A 23466-nucleotide genomic window follows, 5' to 3' on the forward strand; every position below is an offset into this window, starting at 1 on the left:
TAAAATGCGTTCATTTATTCCAAATAAATTGTTATTATGTTGATTAAATTAATGTTAAAGTAATTAGATATTACCTATATGTGAAATAACCAATTTAATATTTGGCATGTATTTGTCACTATAAACTATTGAAAATTTTTTTCCTTGGTGCAGGTTATAAAAGATATATTGGTAGCCTATGTGTTAACAGAAAATACTAAGAAATGTGATCTCGTATAATTACAATATATTATGATTATTATAATTAGATCTCGGTTAATTACAATAATAGTTAAAATTTATTATAAATAATTTTAAATATTGTTGGGGAAAGAATGCATTTGCTCTTGCATATTTTAACATTTTTGAATATAGGCCTAGTCTTTTCTCTTTAAGAAAACATTCTGATTAATTTATTCTTTTTTTTCTTTTCTTTTTTCACCAGGCCAGAACTAATAATTTTATTTCTTTTAGTCAGTGAATAGCCTGACACATTTGAGCTTTCTAATTTCGCCATGATGGGGATAATTATCAGCAGAAAAGATGAGGCATGGTCCTTCATGTCAGAACTAGCCGATTATTGTTGGCTTATAAATCGTGAATCATGTTGATACTGTAGAAAATTACGCCATCCACTGGGTGACAGGATTTAATAGCCTAATCCTTGTAGGCTATATTTTATAAAATAGCCTATTGTTTGTTTGATTGTTTTTGGATGTTTCTTCATATGGCGACTATAATCAAATACAACTAATGTAAACTTAAACGTTGCTTTTAAACTGTAACATTTTTTAGTTCCATTTAACTTGTCAAAATAACAACAGGCCATGATATACTTTTATATGGATTTCAACTCGATTTCCATCATCAGTAGGCTATAAAAGTGAAAGTGACTCAAAAAAGTGCAATGCACTTCACTGGATATACATTGGTTCACGCTGATTTAGTCTATTTTGAAAGGAAAATTTTACAATTTAGGCTAATTTGCAGGAATTAATTAAGGCAACAGCGTAATTAAACTTGACACAAAGTTTTCTATTTACTTTTTTACAGTGTAGTTATAGTAAAACATATATGTGCGCGTGTGTAAATGACAAATTAAAAGACAATTCGATTCACAACCATAATGTAAATAAACTCTCTTTCCTTTAATTCAATCTCACTAAGATATTTTTTTACGATATCGTTTTTTTTTTTTTTACATTATTGATAACGAAAACACAATCAGTCCATCTCCGTCACCAACTGAAAAATACACCTTAAAAACCCGCTCGTTTTAACCCCCTACCAGCCCACCTGTCCCGATCTTAACGACTCGCGCGACAAACATGGAGCGAAGTCTTTAATGTCAAGCACAGGGGAGGGCTTGAAAGGGATACAAGGACTTATTGGTTCGAGGCGTGTAGCTCTATAGATGAAAAAGCCATAGAAAAGCATGCGGAAAATGGGTGCAGTCATCGACACAAAAGACCCCTGGCTGTTCGTCGTCACCCCCATCTTCCTTTAACACGAGCCCCCCCTCCTCCCTCTGACCGAGATGCATTGTGGGGGAAGTCGTTGCCATTCGACCTCTGCGGGGCCTGCGCGGACGCAGACAGAACCCTGAAATTCATTATGCCTTTAAAACCCCTATTTATTTCCGCATAACCTACATACACTCACCAGGAGGCCGGAGCGCAGAAAAACGGCTCGTTTCATGCGGAATACTTTATTTAAGAGAGTTGCGATCGGATTTTTGTTTTGTTGAGAAAGTATAGATTGTAATTTATTTCAAGAAAATGTCCGGAGAGCGAAGCCGCAGGTCGCTGGCTTTCCGAGGAGGTGGATTAGCCGTCACCGGTGCCAGTGCCGTCGTCGGAGGAGGCAGCAACGGCAACAGCTGTGAGGCCCCGGCCTGTCAAGACCGACATTTGAACGGGAACAGGCCGGACCAAGAGGACGACAGAGATTTGGGGGCGAAAGGACCATCGCTCGGGAAAGTCGAGGGCGGGGGGTCCGTCAGCGACAGCACGGAGCCGGAGGAGGACGAGGACCCGGAAGGGGGCAATTGGACAGCGGGGAAACATCATGACAGAGGCGCTTTAAACAGCGTAATGGTGAAAACCGAGAGTTGTAAGTGGGCGACCGGCAACGGCGTGAAACGGGAGGACGGTAGCACGGGAGAAGCGGAGGAAGCGGTCGCCCGAAAGCCGCTGCTGGAGATGAGACCGCATACGCTGCTGTTGCAAAAACACTCGCTCTTTCAAGACTCCTGGCTGCAAGAGTTTCCCTGGCTCAAATTCAGCCAGGAAACGGGACTGATGTCTTGCTCCTGGTGCCATAACATCGCCTCCAACAACAGCGACGAGCTGGTAAAAGGCAGTCGGAATTACAAGCGGGCCTTGCTGCTGAGACATCACCTGTCCTCGGAGCACGGCAGGAATGACCCGACCAAACAGGTACGTTTACACTGCGATATAATGGGGACAAGGACACTCGGATAGGCGACGATGCCGAGCTGGGCTGTGCTATTCGGTCTTTATTTAACACATGCCGAGGTTTTCCCCTGTTTTTTGGGGACGGGAATGCTGTTTTTAAAGCTGTTTAGCGAGCTAATAGGTCTGTTAGCTGTAGACTCAGGTCGGAGGTAGCAGGTTAGCATGTGTGAGCTAACTGGATCAGCGCTGTCAGTTGGCGAGATGAGCTCAAAGACCCACGACTAGGCGATTTAAAGTATAAAATTCGGTATTTGTGCGGTCATTTGAAACATTATATAAACTGGGCCACCGATTATATGTGTGTAATTGCATATTTACATGATCATATTCTCTATTCAGGTGATTTTTTTTTGTGTGGAATTTATTATCGGATACTCATCATTAAATAGACCAAACGTATCATAAGTGAGGACTGTGGCTCAAAAATGTGTCTCCCTGTTTCCTGTTTGCACTGTAATTATCAACCATGGTTGTCATGGTAACTAACCTGATTGCCACAAAGGTCACACAATGGCAAGGGCTTGACCCTGCTACCTTTGGGGAGCCGCACCCCTTCCCAACCCCCTCGCTGTAAAAAGTGACCTCTGGCACATCTCACCCTCCCCTTTTAGGGCACCTAAATTAGAGGCATTGTGTTAGGTGACTCCCCAAGATCCATAGATAGCGTGTGTCACTTGCTACATTGGGCTGGAGTGAATTATGTCATCTGTAATGACATACTGGTCACTGCAAGGAACAGAATAACGTTAGGATGGAATAAATCATATCAGCATCTGAGAAACACTTCTATAAATATAATGCACTGTAATAGTGATAGATAACTCGTATTTGATCTAGATGGAGTGTACATTCCCAGCCATGTCTTCTAAGATAAATTGTTATTGATCAATACATTTTATGCCATTGACACAAGATGCAGTGTTCCTTGTTTTGCAGTAGAATCCCTTAGGATTTGCGCACTGTATGATAATGTCCAGTCAGTCGTATCAGGGTGACACAAAGTGTTCCTCTAACTCAATTTATACCCCTTACTAATTAGGAAGGAAAGGAGAGATTACTGCTGCTTCCCTAGCAACAGAGGGGTTAAGACGCTACAGCAGATCTGAACCCTGTTAGGCTTTCCTGTTTGCTCACTTTCAAGTGACCTCTGACAGTCAACCTTTCTACAATGCTTTTTTTGTTGTATACATATGTGGGGTGAATGTGTTAAGCTACATTTATTATACCGAAATAGTCATACATTACATATTTATATTTAGTTTGTACATATTTTGATTCCAAATTCTGTTCTCAGACCTGCAACCTGTACACGTTTAAACCTCAATGTACACTATATGATTTGTGACTCTAAACTATGCAAAAAGCTAGTGACACTTTTGCGTTTAGTTGTGTTCGGTACGCTTCTCAAGCAATGGCGTATCCTGCTGAAAAGCAAAAGAGGGAGAGGTTTTTTTAACTGTACTGCAAAAATATTTTACAACGCCAGCATAACTTTGTCATCCGAGCTGCATGGGTCCATGATCGTCTATCAGGGCTTGTCAAAGTCAGATGAATATTCTATCAAAAAAAGAAGGCAGGGTTTAGCTGTCATTAACTGTCAAAAAGTGTGTGGTAAGAAGTAGCTGAACATTTAATATTTGACAACTGTTTTGAGATATAAATGTTAAATGACCCACAGTAATATCCAGGGATGTTTCGTTATTTTTAATAGAAAATATATACATGATTTATAATGCAATGACTTTGGCTCAACAAGTGTGTTTTGAGGTTGTGGTTAGGACAGTCATTTAGTCTGCATGTAATGGACGTTTCTTCCCTATTGTGACGTATGTCAGAAACGGCTTCTCAAACAAGAAAGAACAGAGGGCGGAGGACTTCATTTTGTCCATCGGGAATTGATCGGCTCGTTGTGGTTTACTATTGCTGTGATGTCATGTGAGTGACAAGTTGTATCCCACCCTCCCACCAGTAAACACATCATCAGAGAACAGAAGAGATGTTGCTGCAAGCAGGAGGGGAAGTAATTGTGATTAAAGATTATGAAGGCACATGAATTAAAAATAATAATAATGACATGCACACATAAATCAGTGCAATATTCCATAAAAATCAAGAACTGCTTAATTTGATAACATGGTGACTTTAAAATAAAAAATATTATTTGTAGAGTTTAAATGCTTTTTCATTGCTTATAGGGCGATATATCACGGTTTGCTTTATCACATGAAAATATATCGGTTTAGCATGCAGGAATGCTTTAAGTTATTTGCAAAGATTGATAAAGAAACATGTTATATTAATACTAATATTTAATATTGAAGGTATATTTCTGATTTGCTTGGGATTTTGTCATTGACGTCTTAGGAAATAAAGAGTATGATAGTGTACATGGAGATCACGAGATCTCGTGGATGAATAGTATCTGTCTTAAAGAAGACATTAGGATGTCTGCTGTCTGGGTAAAGAAAGGCTGTTCTGATAGGCTGCATCCTCCAATAGCCAATTTCATAATTGTGATCTATTACGTTCTTCAGTGCAGTGCCTGTCCGTCATAATGAGCTAAATTTCTTCACTGGTCCATATCAAACTCCCGTAATTCAATTACCCCTAAAGAAGGGGCATCTGGGTTGCCTCACTCTCCAGTCTGGACTTCGCCCTCAAAGTATTTGGCCCCTCTTCCCGTTATTAGTGAGCTCCAATGGAGACAAGGGTCTCCACCCCTGTACTGTCTGCTCCTGTGAGATATGTGTGTATTGGGAGGCTTGTTGTGTTGTTGGTGCTTGTGGTTGTGCTGGTGGGGGAGAATTCCCAGGAATTTTGTATCGATGAGCCCTGCTCTTTGTTGGGAGGCCCAGATCCTGGCATTCCCCTCCCACACCTTGGGTCAAGCACACTGCTGTATTGTTCATGCATCTGGATGAGGGGACCAGGCGCTGGCCTCAGGGGCTGGGATGGCTCAGGAAGACTATGTGCAAGGAAAACAAAACCGCCGTCCCTGTTGTCTGAGGCACAATGTCCCCCTAACGTGCCACTTGTGTAGTGTATTCTCACTGTGGCCCTGTTAGGTGATGAAGGCAGGGCTCGCTGTAGCTGAAGGCTATGTGTTTAAATTTTGGGGAGCTATTGTTGTTTTATGGTGAATGGAAAATGTTGGAAGTGTACAATAGAATAATGGGTGTTGGCAACTCATCGCCTGAAGAGCTTTAGACGGCTGTCTGTTCAACTGCAGCACAGGAGAACGGCAGCGGTATTGGTGGTGGTTGTATAATGTTCCCGTTTCGCATCAAAATGAAAGTCTGGGGTGGGAAACCAGAAAGAGAAACCACAGCGAGTTTCGTATACACGTTTAATCAGAAAAAAACCCGTTTCCTATTTTTTGATGTGTCATTCTGAATCGGAGTATGTTTTTTTTTTTTTTTTTTTTTGATGTATACACTGTTCAAAAGTTTAGGGTTGGTGAGATTTTAAAAATGCTTTTGAAAGAAGTCTCGTATGTTCCCCAAGGCCGCTTTTATTGGATTAAAAATACAGTAAAAACTTCTATATAACTTCTATATTCTATTTAAATATTAAAAATAAAAAAAAGTATGAATTTTCGGCAGCCACCATAATGTTTTTGTCAGGATTCTTTAATGTAAAGAAAGAACAACAACAATTATTTTAAATATAAAACATTTGTAACATTATAGAATTCTGTTATTATTATTGCTCTCACTTTTGATCAATTTAAGGAATTCAAGGATCATACAGGATTTAAGTAAATAAAGAAAAAGAAATATGAACAGTAAAAGTTCCAGTTCTATTGTAGTTATGAAATAAACTATTTTCAAATAATATATTTTTTTAAAACATGCACACATTCATTCTTTTCTTCTGCCTAATATGTAAAAATCCAAAACGTTTGTTGACACGTCAAATTCAGTTGTGATTAACAAAATTATTCTCATATTTTCAATTCAAAATGGTGAAATTTCATAAAAGATATCATAATTTGGCTATTCGGAGGGTTTGGTTACGGCCCTGCCTTGCTCAATAAATGTATTCTTTTTTTTTTTCTTCCAAAAAATAAATGAAGATGAAGAGCAAACATCTCAGGGTTTCCTCATAATAACAGATAACGCTGCACTAAAATAGTCTGAGAAACACAATTAACAGCAAACGAATGAGATCACAATTTTGGTATTTATAGATATTGTAAAAGTAATGTGTTTTCCTTTCATTGTACAGTTTGCAAAGTTTAATGGCGTACAAAAGGTGGAACGCAAATGACCCAAAACTGTAGAGTTTAGACAATAACAAAAACAAACATTCAAATGAGAAAAAGACCACGTCGAATTTCAAACTGTCGCCACAGACTCATTTTGACTGATTTTAATGGGGGGAATCCTCAGAAAGCATCTGTTCTGTTGTAGTGCGTTTACACGTGGCACATCTGGAGAAAGGATGAACTGCGTATGAGAGAGCAAAAGGGAGAGAAAGAAATGGAGGTTAATTCTGGACTAGTATGTTCTGACACCCACTTTCGACTGCCACCTCATCTGTCCTCATACCATAGCTTGGCTTGGCACGCAGTCAGGCTCTCTCTGGATAGACAGAGGCGAACAATAGTGGGGACATTGTGACACCACAAATGGATGTTCACTCTCGTCTAACACCCCTGTTCCTCCACCTCATGCTCATTCTTCAAACCTGCTCTCCACCAGACCCCTCCGAACTCAACAGTGCTGCCATTTAGACTTTTACATTTCATTTTCAGAAAATGATTTACTCACCCTTATGTCATTCCAAACCCATATTTTTCAGTGCAACCCAAAAAGAGATTTTGAAGAATTACATACAGTACTTATTCAGGCTTGCCATGTCACTTTTTTTAATGAAACACACAAAACGCTGTTTTCAAACAGGCTCCTCAAACAAGTCAATGTCTGCCATTGTTCGATCAAACAGATAGTACCAGCTCAAAATTCACACCGTTGGTTGAGTCTGTGTTGCTTGTCTAGATTCTCAAACAAACAGAGAAATGTAATGAAAGCGGCACTGAGATTTCAGGCTGCTCCTCATGCACCGTCTTTTGAAGTCATTTTATTTTTAAAAATTTAGTAGTAGTAGTTAGTAAAATAGCAAATTTTGGAAACTATAAAGTAGTGTAATAGGTTTTTTTCACAGTTTCCCCAGAAATATTAAACTGCATTTTTCTAAATATTATCTTTGACTTTAAAATGAATCATACAGGTATACATGAGAGTGAGTATTTATTTTAATTCCAGTTGTCTTTTACAACCGTCATGAGTAGTTTGCTAGGGCATTGTAAGTGCTTTCTTCACAAAGCTTCAGTGTAGCACTAAGCAGTACTGAACAATGAGCCTGGAGGAAAGGACTGGCATTGTGTGGAGAAATGGGGTTGCTCTCTCTCTCTCTCGCTCTCTCGCTCTCTCGCTCTCCTGCTCTCTTACTACTGGTCGGGCTTGCTGTAGCTGGATCAGGCTACAGTAATAACCCCTTCTACCAGGACAAGCCCAGCAGTGTGGAGGAGGGGGCTTGGAAGGCCTCCGCCCTGAGAAATAGATTTAATCTGAATTACTCCAGCAAAAAAAAAACAGCTGTGTGGTAGGAGGGGAAAAATGTAGGGTGATATAAATTTCAGCATGGATTAGGACATCTGCTTTGCAGCCCAGAAATATATTGTGAGGATTCACTCCCATTGGTAGGTACCAGCCGGTTCTCTCTTTCTCTCTCTTTTAATTGTGAGAGCAGATGATGGAGATTGATGGTGGGATGGGATAATGGCCGAATATTTCTCATCTTAAAGAGCATTAACAAGAGCATAGAGCGTGCATCCTGTGAGTGGGGGTTTTATCAGTGCTGTAGTTCCCACATTATGGCAGCTTTCCAGCCTGTTAAACCAGTTCTCCTGTCGGAGTTGTCACTGTACACCTGCCCTCCACCTTGTGTTTACACTGTAGACTAATGCTGATTGTCATTTTTGTTTGTTATGACTCCACTAGGAGATGGAAAGGCCTGAGGATGTGGAGAGCCCGGAGGTGGAGGACTACAGGAACAAGCCCAACGAGAACTCATACTGCTACCAGCTTCTGCAGGAGCTAGACAAGCAACGCAAGAGCGGCATCCTCTGTGACGTCAACATCATGGTGAGCGGCCAGATGTTCAAGGCGCACAAGAACATCCTGGTCGCCGGGAGCCGTTACTTCAAGACCCTCTACTGCCTGACGAAGAGCGAGAGCTTTGACCAAACTACGATCACACACCTGGATGTGGCAGCCGTGCAGGGCTTTTCTGTCATCCTGGACTTCCTGTACTCTGGCAACCTCTTTCTCACCAGCCAGAATGCCATCGAGGTGATGTCCGTGGCGAGTTACCTCCAGATGACTGAGGTGGTCCAGTCCTGTCGTGCCTTCATCAAAGATGCCCTCAACATAAGCATCAAGCAGGAAGCCCCTGACTCCGTGGTGGTCGACTACAACAAGCGCCGGACGGTGGCGAAAGATTGCCACGGTGCCGACAAGAAGCCCAGCAACTTCTGGGCCACCAGCATCCTGTCAAAGCTGTCCATCAAGGCCAGTGGACAAGTGAAGGATGAACCCAGCGACGTGGAGGTGTCCGGGGGAGAAGGTTGTGCATTAGGAAGCTCTAGTTGGGGAGGAGAGAACTCGTCAGAGTCCACAGAGATGGAGCCACAGGGTCCGGGGCAGGTGTTCATCTGGAACGGTCCCGATCCCGGCACTGGGGTGGCCATCAAGAGGGAGGAGCGTCCCGAGCCGGGCAGCAGAAAGCGGAAAAAACAGGCCGCTAAACGCTTTGTCTACAACATCCCACCTGAGCCGGAAGAGGGTTTCGACGAGGGCATGTTCATCCAACCCTCTGCCTCCTACACCAGAGAGGACTTCTCTTCTTACCTCTCAGAGAATGCTGGTACGTTACTCATCATGCCTTATTCTCCTGCCCAGGCACTTCAATGGCTTTTCAAACCAAGTCCAATTCAAGTCACAACAAATGTATGTGAAATTAAAAATAACACACCCAGCAAGTTTATTTCCTTGTGTGCTGGATGTGTCTATTGAGCTCTTTCAGGTCTTGGGAGTTTGGTTATTTGAATAATGTTGCCATGTTATTGTCTAGACTCAATATAGCACACTTCAGTGCTGTCATTAGGCTTGTCATGTATGACAATCGTGTTTTTGACACCTCTCTTTCACACTCACACAAAGGCCAGTATGCATTTCTTTAAAGCCTTTGGTAAGGGTATAATCAAGGTTTATCGAAGGCTGAATACACAGCCTTGAGGAAGAGGTCATGCCATGTTCCGAATAGCATGTTGTCAAACTACTATCACTTTTTGTAAATTTGATAAGCAGAGTACATGCAGTGCAAATTTTCAACATGCAAATGGTTTACATTGGACTATTTCGACAAATTTCCAAACAAGTTAATTAGAAAAATGACTTTTATGTGAATGCGATTAGATCTTAGGTTATTTACATTAATTTGAATATGGTTACATGCCTAACATACTGTATTAAAAAAACAGCATGTTGTATTGAGTATATGTAATTTTTGTAGTGGGCCTAATCAAAGACTGGATACCAAGACAGTTCACTGATATTGCTATGAATAGTAGAAAGTGTAACAAGCAGCAACAGGGTGGAATAAGTCCTGCCTTCTAAATATGAGCCAATCGCCAATAGTCGTTGCATCACTGCTTCTGCCGTTGGAAGCTCTGGTTCCCATAGAAACAGTCAGTGTATTGAAACTCGTGCTTAGGAAGGGCCAACCAACCTGAAATATACACATTTTAAAAGCTATTTGAGAATAAGAATTTAGAAACATTTATTGCTGATTTGAAATGTTATATTATTGTGAGTTTGGCAAGCACCTTTCCCCCCAGTGTTTTCTATTCAAGTAGATAGGAGAAATCTCTGTCAAGAGGCGTTGCAAATACAGCCACCAAGTGAACAGATTTTCAGGGACTTTGGCCTGATCCAGTTCTACTTTTAGTAGAAACAGACCTTGAATCTTTTTGGTTTACTCTGCCTTATTATTATATTATATTATATTATATTATATTATATTATATTATATTATATTATATTATATTATATTATATTATATTATATTATATTATATTATATTATACATCATTTATCAAAATGTATTAACTTGCTCTGTCTCTGAAATCACTTAATTTCTGCTTAAGATCACTTAAGATCAGCATTTCTCGCTTTTCATTTGACAGCACAAATCTACTCTAACAGGTGATGATCACTTTTGAACTAGGCAGCGGTAAACATTCTAGCACACTAGTGACCTAGCGTTCGTGCAGGGTTCGCCTAAAATACTCAGAAATAAGAAAACAATTAATGACAGTCGTCTGAACGTTCCTTCACTTTATTCTCGGTCACACACGTAATAACCAGCCTGATAAACCCGCTACACTCCAGTACAAAAAGTGCGCATGCTCCACCTTTATACGGCAAGCCCAGAGGGGAAAAATACATTGCACACACACACAGGTATACACAACGAGCGCCAGAACGACAGGATCAAATAAGGTTAATAAAATTACCTCCATTTCTCGCTGAAGAACTGACAATCCATGTTGAGCCCGTCTCCCCGACCATTTTCTAATCCACATTCCACACTGGTTTATTCTTACGCTTTTGTTTTTTTCCACAACAAATGATCATTATTGATACAGCAAGTTTTAAATCTACAGTAGGCCTATCCATTTTGTTTTCCCGCTTCGATCTGCTGCGTAGATCACGTGACACACTTCCTCTGGCACGATAATCTTAATAATATTTTATAGTGTGTGATGCTCCTCGGTTTTCAAATTTTGTAGTGTGAGCATGTTTAAGATTTGAGGGAAGAAAATCTGCAAAGATTCTCCTGAAGTGTGTGCTGCAACCAGATTTTACAATCGGATAGGATTTTAAAACTCCTGTAGTGTGAGCCAGGCATTAAAGGGATCGTTCACCCAAAAAAGAAAATTGTTATAATTTTTTTCCTACTATTGAAGTCAATGGCTACCATCAACTGTCTGGTTACCTTTTGTGTTTTGTGAACAAAGAAACTCATACAGGTTTGAAACAACATGAGGGTGAGGTTTGGGTGAACTATCCCTTTAAGTTTTAACCAGTGGGTGTCGTCAATGTTTTAGGAGGCGTGTAGTTCATTTGACCTCAAACTCTGGTATGAAATGCACACTTTTCACAATCCAAACAAATTCAGTAAAATGGGTTGCGCGTGTCATTTTATCTTGACTTTAACCGTTTTTACAGCTCCCTCACGTTAGCTGTTGGTTGTCTGTGTATGTTGTCGCATGTTATCACATCTTTTCTTTTCAAGCAGGAATATCTCTTGTAATTCTTAAGCACATTCTTCAACCTTCAGTTGTGGCAGGCAGCCAGCCAAGGTCTCACATTATGATTGCTCCTCCTCAGGCCTTGTGTAGCTCAGGGCCACAAGACCATCTTCCCTTTTTAATTAGAATGGCCAGTTAGTTTTCTTCTGCCCTTATTAAGGGAGTCGACCCTCCCTCCGCCTCATACCACAAAAACCTGCATAATCTCCAGTCTGCCGAGCTGTCATGCTTCAAACTCTCTGCCCCCATTAAGCAGAGCAGCGTGTGGTGTAGTATCATGTCTTAAGTGACGCTGTTCTGAGAAGAGGCTTTCTCTCGCCGTCGTCAACTCCTCTAATGCAGGATAATGAAGTAAAGCAGAGGAAACGTTACCCTCAGGCTTCCTAAACACTCTCAAATGCACTTAGCTCATATTCCTGAGGGCACTTAAATGTGCCGAGATGACGGCTCACACCTGGCAGGCATGTGTGTGTCGGTGTGTTTGCCTACACATGCCTACGTATGCTTACGTATTTGTCTGTGTGCTTGCGTCTATGTTGACTGCCCACTTCCTTTTTCACACACGGGGCTTTTCTTGGTAAGGGTATGTTGATTAATGCCTGTCATTTTAACATGTTAATATTGGATGATTAGTTAAGAGATTTTTTTGTAGTATATTATTTAAATGAAATGTACAGCTCTGTAAAAAAATTGAGACCACCTAACATTGATTTCACATTGAGAGCTTGATTTGTTTTAGTAATTTAAAAAAAATCTAAAACAATTAAAGGTGCCCTAGAATGAAAAATTGAATTAACCTTGCCATAGTTAAAAAATAAGAGTTCAGTACATGGACATCATATACTGTGAGTCTCAAACATCATTGCCTCCTACTTCTTATGTAAATCTCGTGCATGAAAAACACCATGGAAAAATAAGTGATTTTCAACATAAGGCCAACCATGACGCAAGCGTTGGGGATCATTTATATGCACGCCCCCAACATTCGCGTCTGTCCGAACATGTTCATTATGGATCTGACAGAGCCGAATCATCGGGACTGCAGGTAAACAAGCGACACTGAAGGGTAGCAAAAACTTCAGATCATGGACACAAATGTCATGTTCAGGCTGTGCAGGAGACGTGAGGACTTTTCATATGTCAACAGTCATGTTGATGTTTATAATCGGATACCACAACAATTGCGAGAGAGGGAGCTTTCGTGTATATGGTTGCCAGATTGGACATGTTTAGGTAAAATACCGGATAGAATATGTGTTCTGTTCACAGAAAAGCTCTGTTTGGGGACTCTCTCTCTCTCTCCCTCGCACACGGTTGATCTGAAAACACCAATAAACAAGGAGGCTGCATTTTAGCAATCTCCGTTTGAGATATTCTGCTTAAAGTGTCATTCAGTCGGTCTGTGTTCTGTCAGAACTCACGAGCCGCTTAGCTGAACAATCGAACTGCTGTGAGCTGCTGAAGTAAGCCAATCAGAGCAGAGCTCAACATTAATATTCATGACCCTTCCAAATAAGGCCAAAACAGAGCATTACATCCTGGGGACAATTTATAGGGTTGTAAAGGGACCTGCAAAACTGTATCTGGACCATTTTTCCCCTTAAATAAGCCATATACCCTCTTTGTAGATATCAGAGAACAATTTAACATATTGTTTCAACTCATTCTAGGGCACCTTTATAAAAAAACTATTTTTAAAATTTTTAGTTAACCATAATAACACTGGTGTCATGTAGTATATTCACTTTCGGTGTGGACAGGCATTTTACTTTTCCCCAAAAAACTTTTCGTGTTGCGCCTGAATGAGCCCTGTCTGTTCTCTTACACACATCACACAGCAGGATGTGTCACCATAAATGCTTGAGTCCTTTCCAAACAGGACGGTTTAATTGTTGATTTGCAGTAGTGATACACACACACACACACATACACATGCACTACCCCCGATTCTCTCTTCTGAGGTGCAGCGCTGCCAGGGGCCGTCCCGCCCTAATCCTGCTAATGCAGCACAACTATCTCTGCCATTCCAAATATTGACCCAGGCAGAGTGGACCCGCTGCAGAGGTACTTAGAATGGGATCTGACGGCTTTGGCCCGCCTGCCTGCTAATCCACCGTGTGTAAGATGATCCACTGTTAGGGCTTCACCCGTTTATTTACACATCATATCGCCTTCACACACCCACACAGACACACATTTACAGTTGCTGCCTTATGCAAAGTCGTGGTCTTTACAAAAGGGCACGTATAGTGGTGTGAAATTAACAAGGATTTATCTCTGATGTGTTACAGTGAGAGTGAACAGTAAGGCTGGGAAGTACGGCAACATCAACACCAATGCCTCACTAGAATGTTGCAAACATGAACATCTGTACTCGGAGGGGTATTTTTTTCTACAAATGTGGTTTAGTTCATGCTAATGCACTTGCATACTTGCATTATGTTTTGAATTGCGTTTGGATGCTTTTCTGAAAACAACAGCGTAGTTACTAGCAAGAAGGGTTTGCATTCATGTACTTGCGTAATTGAGCATATTTTGGGCCTTTTTGAGCAGGATGATGTGTCCTTAGGGGGTTGAGGTCAGTCTTAGCAAATAAAGGGTGGGGTTGGTTGAAACCTTGAGCCCATTTACTACCAATCTCTCAGTTGTGGCGTAGCAGGTCTCATCCTGCATACTGTAAGATTCCCAGGAAGGAGAGTCTCGCCATTTGCACAATCTTGAGCAGTCTCATGACTCAGGCCTGGCCATTGAGATTCCAGGTTAATCGTTAACCATTTTAAGGACCGACAAGCCCATAGTAACGGACTGAACTTTAATTTTGAGCCTGCCGACACAAATGAACAGCACAGCTGCTCCTTTAGCCCACAAGGTGGTGTTTAGAGCCTCGATTGAATTCCCAGGTGATCTGGCTCTCATCACCTCCTTGGCAACCCCAGCTTGACAACCCTTTTGTTTTGCCCATTTTGGCTCAAACAAAGCTGCCCCCCCCACCCCCCACCCCCCCACACACACACTCACACACATATATCACATGTAGTACAGACAGCTCTGGTCTAATTGTCACGAGGCAGCACTCCCAAGAGAACTCGCGTGTTGGGATGAGTGTTTTCAGCAGCAAAGAGCAGAGATTGCAATTCCAACTATACAGTAGTCTCTCGCAGATAAACAATCAGACTGTTTAGGCAGTTTCTCCAAGTGAGTTTTGAGGAAAGAAATGGTTACCAGAAGGAACGAGTTGTTGCTTTTCATACAGCTTGTTTATCAGTAGAAAATTGCATTAGACTAATATAGTTATGGCCTCTGGCATGAGGTTTCCATGGCAACTGACACACTTTCACAGTGTGTTTTATTAGTTTTTTCTTTGCGCGGGTGACACTTAAAGATACATGCAGACATGTCATTTACATGCACTCATTTTCTCTCAGCCACGTAAAGCTACTTTTTGCATGCTATAACTGACTATTAGAGCTGAAAATGCAAACGGAGACGATTCGGCCTCTGACAAGACAAAGTACATCTGCTGCAAAATCTCATGCTGAATTGTTTATATCTCAGAAACCGGTGTGAAAAGTGCTGAGAATCTGTTTGTTTGTGTGGTTTCTCCTAGGTGAAGCACCTGAAAATGTCCTTAATAAGCTGAAGTGTCCCCACTGTAACTACATTGCCAAGCACCGGCGAACACTAAAGAGGCACCTGATCATCCACTCGGGCGTGCGTTCTTTCAGCTGTGACATCTGCGGAAAGCTGTTCACTCGCAGAGAACACGTCAAGAGACATTCCCTGGTAAGCCAGAAACATTGAGTCTTGTATGTGGGTTAATCTCACGTAAACAGGTCACCCTAAAATCTAAAGAACAATTATTTTCAAGATAAAAAAATAATGCCTATTTTTAAAACCACAACTAATTGCATTGTGACACAATTGTCATGACAGTTAGCATATTTATTTCTCTCTCTCTCTCTCTCTCTCTCTCTCTCTCTCTCTCTCTCTCTCTATCTATCTATCTATCTATCTATCTATCTATCTATCTATCTATATATATATATATATATATATATATATATATATATATATATATATATATATATATATATATACACACGCACACGCACACGCACACGCACATGCACATGCACTCACCTAAAGGATTATTAGGAACACCTGTTCATTTTCTCATTGATGCAATTATCTAATCAACCAATCACATGGCAGTTGCTTCAATGCATTTAGCGTTGTGGTCCTGGTCAAGACAATCTCCTGAACTCCAAACTGAATGTCAGAATGGGAAATAAAGGTAATTTAAAAAATTGAGTGTGGCATGGTTGTTGGTGCAAGGTGGGCCGGTCTGAGTATTTCACAATCTGCTCAGTTACTGGGATTTTCACGGACAACCATTTATAGGATTTACAAAGAATGGTGTGAAAAGGGAAAAACATCTAGTATGCTATGCAGCAGTCCTGTGGGCGAAAATGCCTTGTTGATGCTAGAGGTTAGAGGAGAATGGGCCGACTGATTCAAGCTGAGCAACTTTGACTGAAATAACCACTCGTTACAACCGAGGTATGCAGCAAAGCATTTGTGAAGCCACAACACGCACAACCTTGAGGCGGATGGGCTACAAAAGCAGAAGACCCCACCGGGTACCACTCATCTCCACTACAAAGAGGAAAAAGAGACTACAATTTGCACAAGCTCACCAAAATTGGAAAGTTGAAGACTGGAAAAAAGTTGCGTGGTGTAATGGTGTGGGGGATGTTTTCTTGGCACACTTTAGGCCCCTTAGTGCCAATTGGGCACCGTTTAAATGCCACAGCCTACCTGAGCATTGTTTCTGACCACGTCCATCCATTTTTGACCACCATTATCCCATCCTCAGATGGCTACTTCCAGCCGGATAATGCACCATGTCACAAAGCTTGAATCATTTCAAATTGGTTTCTTGAACATGACTGTGAGTTCACTGTACTAAAATCGCCCCCACAGTCACCTGATCTCAACCCAATAGAGCATCTTTGGGATGTGAGGGAACGGGAGGTTTGTGCCGTGGATGTGCATCCGACAAATCTCCACAAATCAACTGCAAGATGCTATCCTATCAATATGGGCCAACATTTCTAAAGAATGCTTTCAGCACTTTGTTGAATCAATGCCACGTAGAATTAAGGCAGTTCTGAAGGGGAAAGGGGGTCAAACAGTATTAGTATGGTGTTCCTAATAGTGAGTGTATATATTGTACATATTTTACATTTATTTGTTTTCACAACACATATTTTCAAAGCAGCTTTACAGAACATTTTGATTGATTTGTCATCACAGGTGAAGGTGTCCAAGTTATGTATTTCAGAAATTGTTAGAAATGGTATACAAATCACAAAGTTAACCAACAACGTATTAATTTAAAGGGATATTTCACCGCTTTTTCATATTAAACTATGTTATTCCCTTAACTAAAACGAGTTGATACATACCTCTCTCGTCTGAATGCGTGCACTTAATCGCTCAGACGCGCGGTGACATTCTGATAGCATTTAGCTTAGCCCACTAAACCCAGTTCATTCACTACGGTACCAAACAGAGATCAAGTCAGAAGTGACCAAACACCTCCACGTTTTCCCTATTTAAATGCAGTTACACGACTAGTTGAACGACCTATTATGGTGACATAAAATAAAACGTGGCGCTTTTCTAAGCGGATTAAAAAGGAGAACTATAATGTATGACGGAATAGATTATAGTTCCCTCACATCTCCCCCTTCCTCTCTCATTTCTGTCAATAGGGGAACGATGAGCTCATTGAAGTACTGAGTACATGTTAACAAATTATTAGGGTGTAGAAAGATTTTGCATTGGTGCATGTTGATTTAGAGTTTGCATCATTTGAAGTCCTCGCAGGAGTTAGAATCCTCTTAAGTATTTTCTTCACAGGTGTTGGGGCATCTGAAGTCCTCATAAGAGACAGGATACAAACTGGAGCTGGCATACTCTCTAGTTACTTCAGGTTGGCATCCTGAGATAAAACAGAAAAGCAAATGGAGAATAATTAGTGTAGCTTCTGTTCATAACTTTAAGCCAGGATAATCATGCCATTTTATCTGATATAACTGGAGTACAAGGTTATGAGATGCATTATGTGAATACTTGGCTAAAGAGATGCGTCTTTAATCTAGACTGGGAGCCCTGAACATTATCAGCAATGCTATTTCAGAAGTTAGGAGCCAAATGCAAAAAAACGCTCTCCCTCCTTTAGTGGACTTAAATATTCTAGGTACAACCAAAAGTCCAGAGACCTTTAAGAGCGTAATGGTTTGTTCGGTAATAAAAAGTGATTTAATACACATGAACTAACCCAATTAGGGTTTTATAGTAGCAATACTATATAATGGATGTGGAACGTAACCATTGTAGAGATATTATATAATCATATATTCTTGGTGTAGTAAGAACTCTTGCCGCTGAATTTTGAACTAATTGTAGCTTGTTTACTGAGGATGAAGGACAACCAGCTAGGAATGCATCACAGTAATCTAGTCTAGAGGTCATGAATGCATGAACTAACTTTTCTGCATCAGAAACTGATAACATTCCGTAGCTTAGCAATGTTTCTGAGATGGAAGAAGACTGTTTATGATAATAAAATATGATAACCTTAATATATATTATATATATACACCGATCAGGCATAACATTTTGCCTGGTGAAGTGACTAACACTAATTCTCTCTTCCTCACGGCACCTGTTAGTGTGTGGGATATATTAGGCAGCAAGTGACCATTTTGTCCTCGAAGTTGATGTGTTAGAAGCAGGAAAAATGGGTGAACGTAAAGATTTGAGTGAGTATAACAAGGGCCGAAGTGTGATGGCTAGACGACTGGGTCAGAGCATCTCCAAAACTGCAGCTCTTGTGGGGTGTTTCTGATCTGCAGTGGTCAGTATCTATCAAAAGTGGTGCAAGTAAGGAACAGTGGTGAACCGGCGACAGGGTCATGGGCGATGAAGGCTCATTGATATATATGGGGAGCGAAGGCTGGCCTGTGTGTTCCGATCAAATAGATGAGCTATCGTAGCTCATATGCTCAAGAAATGAATGCTGGTTCTGTTAGAAAGGTGTCAGGTGAGAGCATGAAATTATCCAAAATGTCTTGGTACGCTAGAGCATTAAGAGTTCCGTTCACTGGAACTAAGGGGCCAAGACCAAGCCCTAAAAAAAGAAACCCACACCATAATCTCCCTCCACCAAACTTTACACTTGGCATAATGCAGTCAGGCAAGTACTGTTCTCCTGACAACTGCCAAACCCAGACTCGTCCATCGAATTGCCAGACAGAGGAGTGTGATTCATCACTCTCGACAACATGTCTCCACTGTTCTAGAGTCGAGTGGCGGCATGCTTTATACCGCTGCATTTAGTGCTTTGCATTGCACTTGTTGATGTAAGGCTTGGTGTTCGGCTATGGAAACCCATTCCATGAAGCTCTCTATGCACTGTTCTTGAGCTAATCTGAAGGCCACATGAAGTTAAACTGCACAGGTGAAAAAATATCATAATATCACGCTTTAATTCACTGACCTCCTTAGAGTGACCCATTCTTTAACAAATGTTTGTAGAAGCAGTCTGCATGCCTAGGTGCTTGATTTTATACACCTGTGGCCATATAAGTGATTGGAACACCTGAATTCAATGATTTGAATGGGTGTACCAATTCTTTTGGCCATATATATTTTATTTAGGTTTATATCTATATTTAGGTCTTTATTTATACACATTTTTTTTTTATTTGTTGACACAAATAACTTGATAGGTTTTGTGAAATTCACCCACAGACTAATTTTACTCACAATCCTAAAACTCAAAAATAAAATACCTTGCTTCACTTACTAATATCCATGCCATTCATTTGCAGGTGCACAAAAAGGATAAGAAATACAAGTGTATGGTATGCAAGAAGATCTTCATGCTGGCGGCCAGCGTGGGCATACGGCACGGTTCCCGCCGCTATGGCGTCTGCGTGGAGTGCGCAGACTCCCACCAAGGCACACAGGAGGGTCTGGAGAGCATGCAGGAACTGGAATTCGCACGGGACGAAGATTTTGATGAGGCCGTAGAGGGAGACGAGGACATGGAGGCGGATGAGGGAGAGCCCAATGAGATTGACCAATCCAACTGCGAGGGTGATGCGGGTGCCATCCCCGAGAAGGACTAATTTAGACATAACCTGGTAGAGAAAGAAATCAAAATGCAAAGAAAAAATAGCTGGGAAACAATCAACAATTCCAAAGTGCTATCAAACCTCTTTGTTGCACGTCAAGTTATGTCAAAGAGATATATAGCTTTGTTAGAGAGGGACTCCAATATTTAAAGATTGTTCTATGTGTCAGAGTCTGGGCCGTGTGCCTGTCAGAGAAAGAGGTATAATGATATATAACGATAAAAATCAGGTTTTTCTGTGATGTATTTCTTTTTTCTTTTGTAGGGGATGAGGGTGTACAGCGTTTTTGAGTTATAATAGGCCAATCATATTAAAATAAATATTAATTATTTAATTTATGAAGAAAGATATTATGGTCTTATGAAATTATAGAATTAGATTTTTTTTTTTTTCATTTTTAAAATGTACGTCTGCTTATTTTCAGTTCATAACTGCGCTTCCTGACAGACCTGATCGTATATTGCTCAGAGGAGGAGCTCGACAAAGGAGCATTATAGAAATTCCGCCTACAGGAAGATTTTCTTTTTGTGTGTGTGTGTGTGTGTATGTGTTTCCTTTCTAGTTTAATGTCGTCATGAAAGTTTTTATGAAATATATAAATATATATATATATATATATATATTTTCCTTTTCCCTGCACAAATCTTGGAACCAAAAATCTGTTTTGTGACTCTAATTGACCACAGCCATATTTATGATTAAGTTATACAGGGCTGTTAGAACGTGCCAAGCAGAACGCACACCAAGATTATTTTGCAGGACACAGAACTACTGAAAATGCTGAGAGAACATAATGCAGAGAACTATAAGACGGAAAAAAAAAACAGAAAAAGAGAAAATGATAAAATATAAGGGGAATATATTATTGCTAGCTTTATTTGAATCACAGCATCACAGTTACACTTTATAAAGCATTTTGACATTCACTTAAAGCTTGAATTTTGCCAAATGATGAAAACGTTTGGTGCTGTAACGCTTTTATTTTTACTCTTATTTTTAAATACTGGACCTACAAGCTGTATATGATGTTAATAATCGTAAAGCCTACTCAACTCAGTTATACTAATCAGCTTTGTATTTTACACTGTTGTGCTAAGAAGCCTATCAGGTATGCTTTTCTGTTTTTAAAGTCTTTTCTATTACATGCACAAGCATACACACACATACATACCATTTGTTGTTGTTAAAACTACTGGCAGTACTTGTACAGATGGAACAACCTGATGTTCTTGAGTTGGTTAGTGGTACTGAGCTTATTTTGAATCACTTGAACGACCTGTGTACCGTTTTTTTATTTTTTGAAGAAGAATGCAGATGGAAAGAGGTGGTTTGCAATAGACTCCCAAACTCCGTTTTGGTCCCCCTTAACATTTGCGATCATTTCGGTTTCATTTATTTGGACTTTGTCACGTGTCTGCTGAGTGGAAAACACTTTGCTTGTGCTAACGTAGAGCGGAAGGTCTATGAAAACGCATAGACGGGCACTTACTGTTCTACGTTCTGTAATTTCTTATTTCCCCAAAGCCGGTCTGGATGGAAATAAATTGAAACTGTTGTGTTTTATTCCATGCCGAACTTTTTTCTTTCTTTCTTTCTTTCTTTCTTTTTTTTGGGACATTTCATTATTTAATGCTATATGTGTATTGACTCCAAAATGCAATCAAGACTGTTAATTTTTATTGTCCTACCAAAATCGTTGTTTAATTGTTAAAGCTAATGTATAAGAAATCCAGGTAAATATATAGTGTAGATCCTTGCTTGTGTATGTTGTCAAATTTTAAATGTTTTTATTCTAAAATCAATCATTCACTTTACCCTTAGATGCATATATTGTTTTATTTGTCCTTCCTTTTGAGGCTGTTTTGTTTTTGTTCATTCGTTGTGTTTTTTATTTCGTTTTAAGCACATATTTTTTAAGAAATATTGTTTGTGGGTTAATTCCTAGCAGCAGGATTTTCTGTTCAAATGCAGTGGATATATTGAAGTGCTATACTGATACAGAAATCGTCTATCTTTCCCTTTACTCGAGATGAAAGTGTATTTTAAAAGCTGTATAGAAGATCCTGTTTGTATTACTTACCTTCAGATCACTGTGGGAGGAATATTATATAGATATTTAATGAGTTGAATTAAATGATGGCTACACCGCTGCAGTTAACCGGTTTAAAACCTCAGCCTGGCTTTCACTGTTCTCCTTCTCTCTTCATGTTCACGTGCACGTTCACCATCATGTCAGTTTATATTTTTTGTTTTGTCTGTGTATCTGTTCAACTCACATTAATGTACTCCTTTGACTTTATGCTGTATATGGACATAACAGACAAAAAAAAAAAAGAAAGAAAAAAAAACACTACAGATGAAGGTTTTTTTCAGCTGTATTTTATAAAAGCTGTTTCAAAGATGTATTTTTCAACTCTCTTACAGTGATGCAAACGGGGCCACTGGCTCACCTCAAACACAAATCAAATCAGGTTATTCTTTTTATGTTTTTTCAAGAATTTAAATGAGTACATTTTCCTTCTCTTTCAATTGTACTACTGTTCCTCTATTATAAATTTTAAAATAAAACTTTGATATTTCTCTGTGCTGTACTGTCTTATTTCACCAATCAGAGGAAGCCATGAGGCTGCTCTAGGGTAATCTGTAATGTTGTCATTTTATGTATTTGTCAACATTGCCCCACAAATTTAACACAGTTTAGTCTATTGAGCCTTGTTAAATAAAGAGAAAACACTTCAGCTGCTGAAGTTTCTGAAGAATATTATAAATAAAAGCTCAAATCCACAATATTTAGTACAGTGGCATTCCATATACATTGATCAGGCATAAACATTATGACCACCTTCTTAATATTGTGTTGGTCCTCCTCTTGCCGCTCCACTAAACCCCTAAAGGTGTGCTGTGGTATCAGGCACCAAGGTTTTAGCAGCAGATCCTTTAAGTCCTGTAAGTTGCGAAGTGGGGCCTGCATGGATCTGACTTGTTTGTTCAGCACATCTCACAGATGTTCGAATGGATTGAAATTTGGGGTCAAGTCAACACCTCAAACTCATTGTTGTGCTCCTCAAACCATTCCTGAACCATTTTTGCTTTGTGGCAAGGCACATTATCCTGCTGAAAGAGGCCACAGCCATAAGGTTTCCATGAAAGGGTGTACATGGTCTGCAACAATGACTAGGTAGGTGGTACGTGTCAAAGTATGGACCCAAGTTCTCCCAAAGCATCACACTGCCTCGTGCCTCCACCAGCTTGTCTTGCCATAATGCATCCTGGTGCCATGTGTTCCCCAGGTATTAGAAACGCACTTGACCATCCACGTGGTTTAAAAGAAAATGTTATTCACTAGAGCATGCCACCTTCTTCCATTGCTCCATGGTCCAGTTCTGATACTCAGGTGCCCACTGTTGACGCTTTCAGCGGTGGA

General features: G+C 40.3%; 1 protein-coding gene across 1 annotated transcript; it reads left to right on the forward strand.

Moving 5' to 3' along the window:
* The first annotated feature begins 1301 nt into the window (after nucleotides 1-1301).
* Nucleotides 1302-22624, forward strand: zbtb10 (zinc finger and BTB domain containing 10). The gene is made up of 4 exons (XM_067426520.1): nucleotides 1302-2417; nucleotides 8462-9386; nucleotides 15443-15618; nucleotides 19737-22624. Exons 1-4 carry the CDS (start codon nucleotides 1758-1760, stop codon nucleotides 20034-20036), a joined length of 2061 nt encoding a protein of 686 aa, XP_067282621.1. The 5' UTR covers nucleotides 1302-1757; the 3' UTR covers nucleotides 20037-22624.
* The last annotated feature ends 842 nt before the right edge of the window (nucleotides 22625-23466 follow it).

Source organism: Pseudorasbora parva, chromosome 19, assembly GCF_024679245.1.
Source record: "Pseudorasbora parva isolate DD20220531a chromosome 19, ASM2467924v1, whole genome shotgun sequence".
NCBI lineage: Eukaryota > Metazoa > Chordata > Actinopteri > Cypriniformes > Gobionidae > Pseudorasbora > Pseudorasbora parva.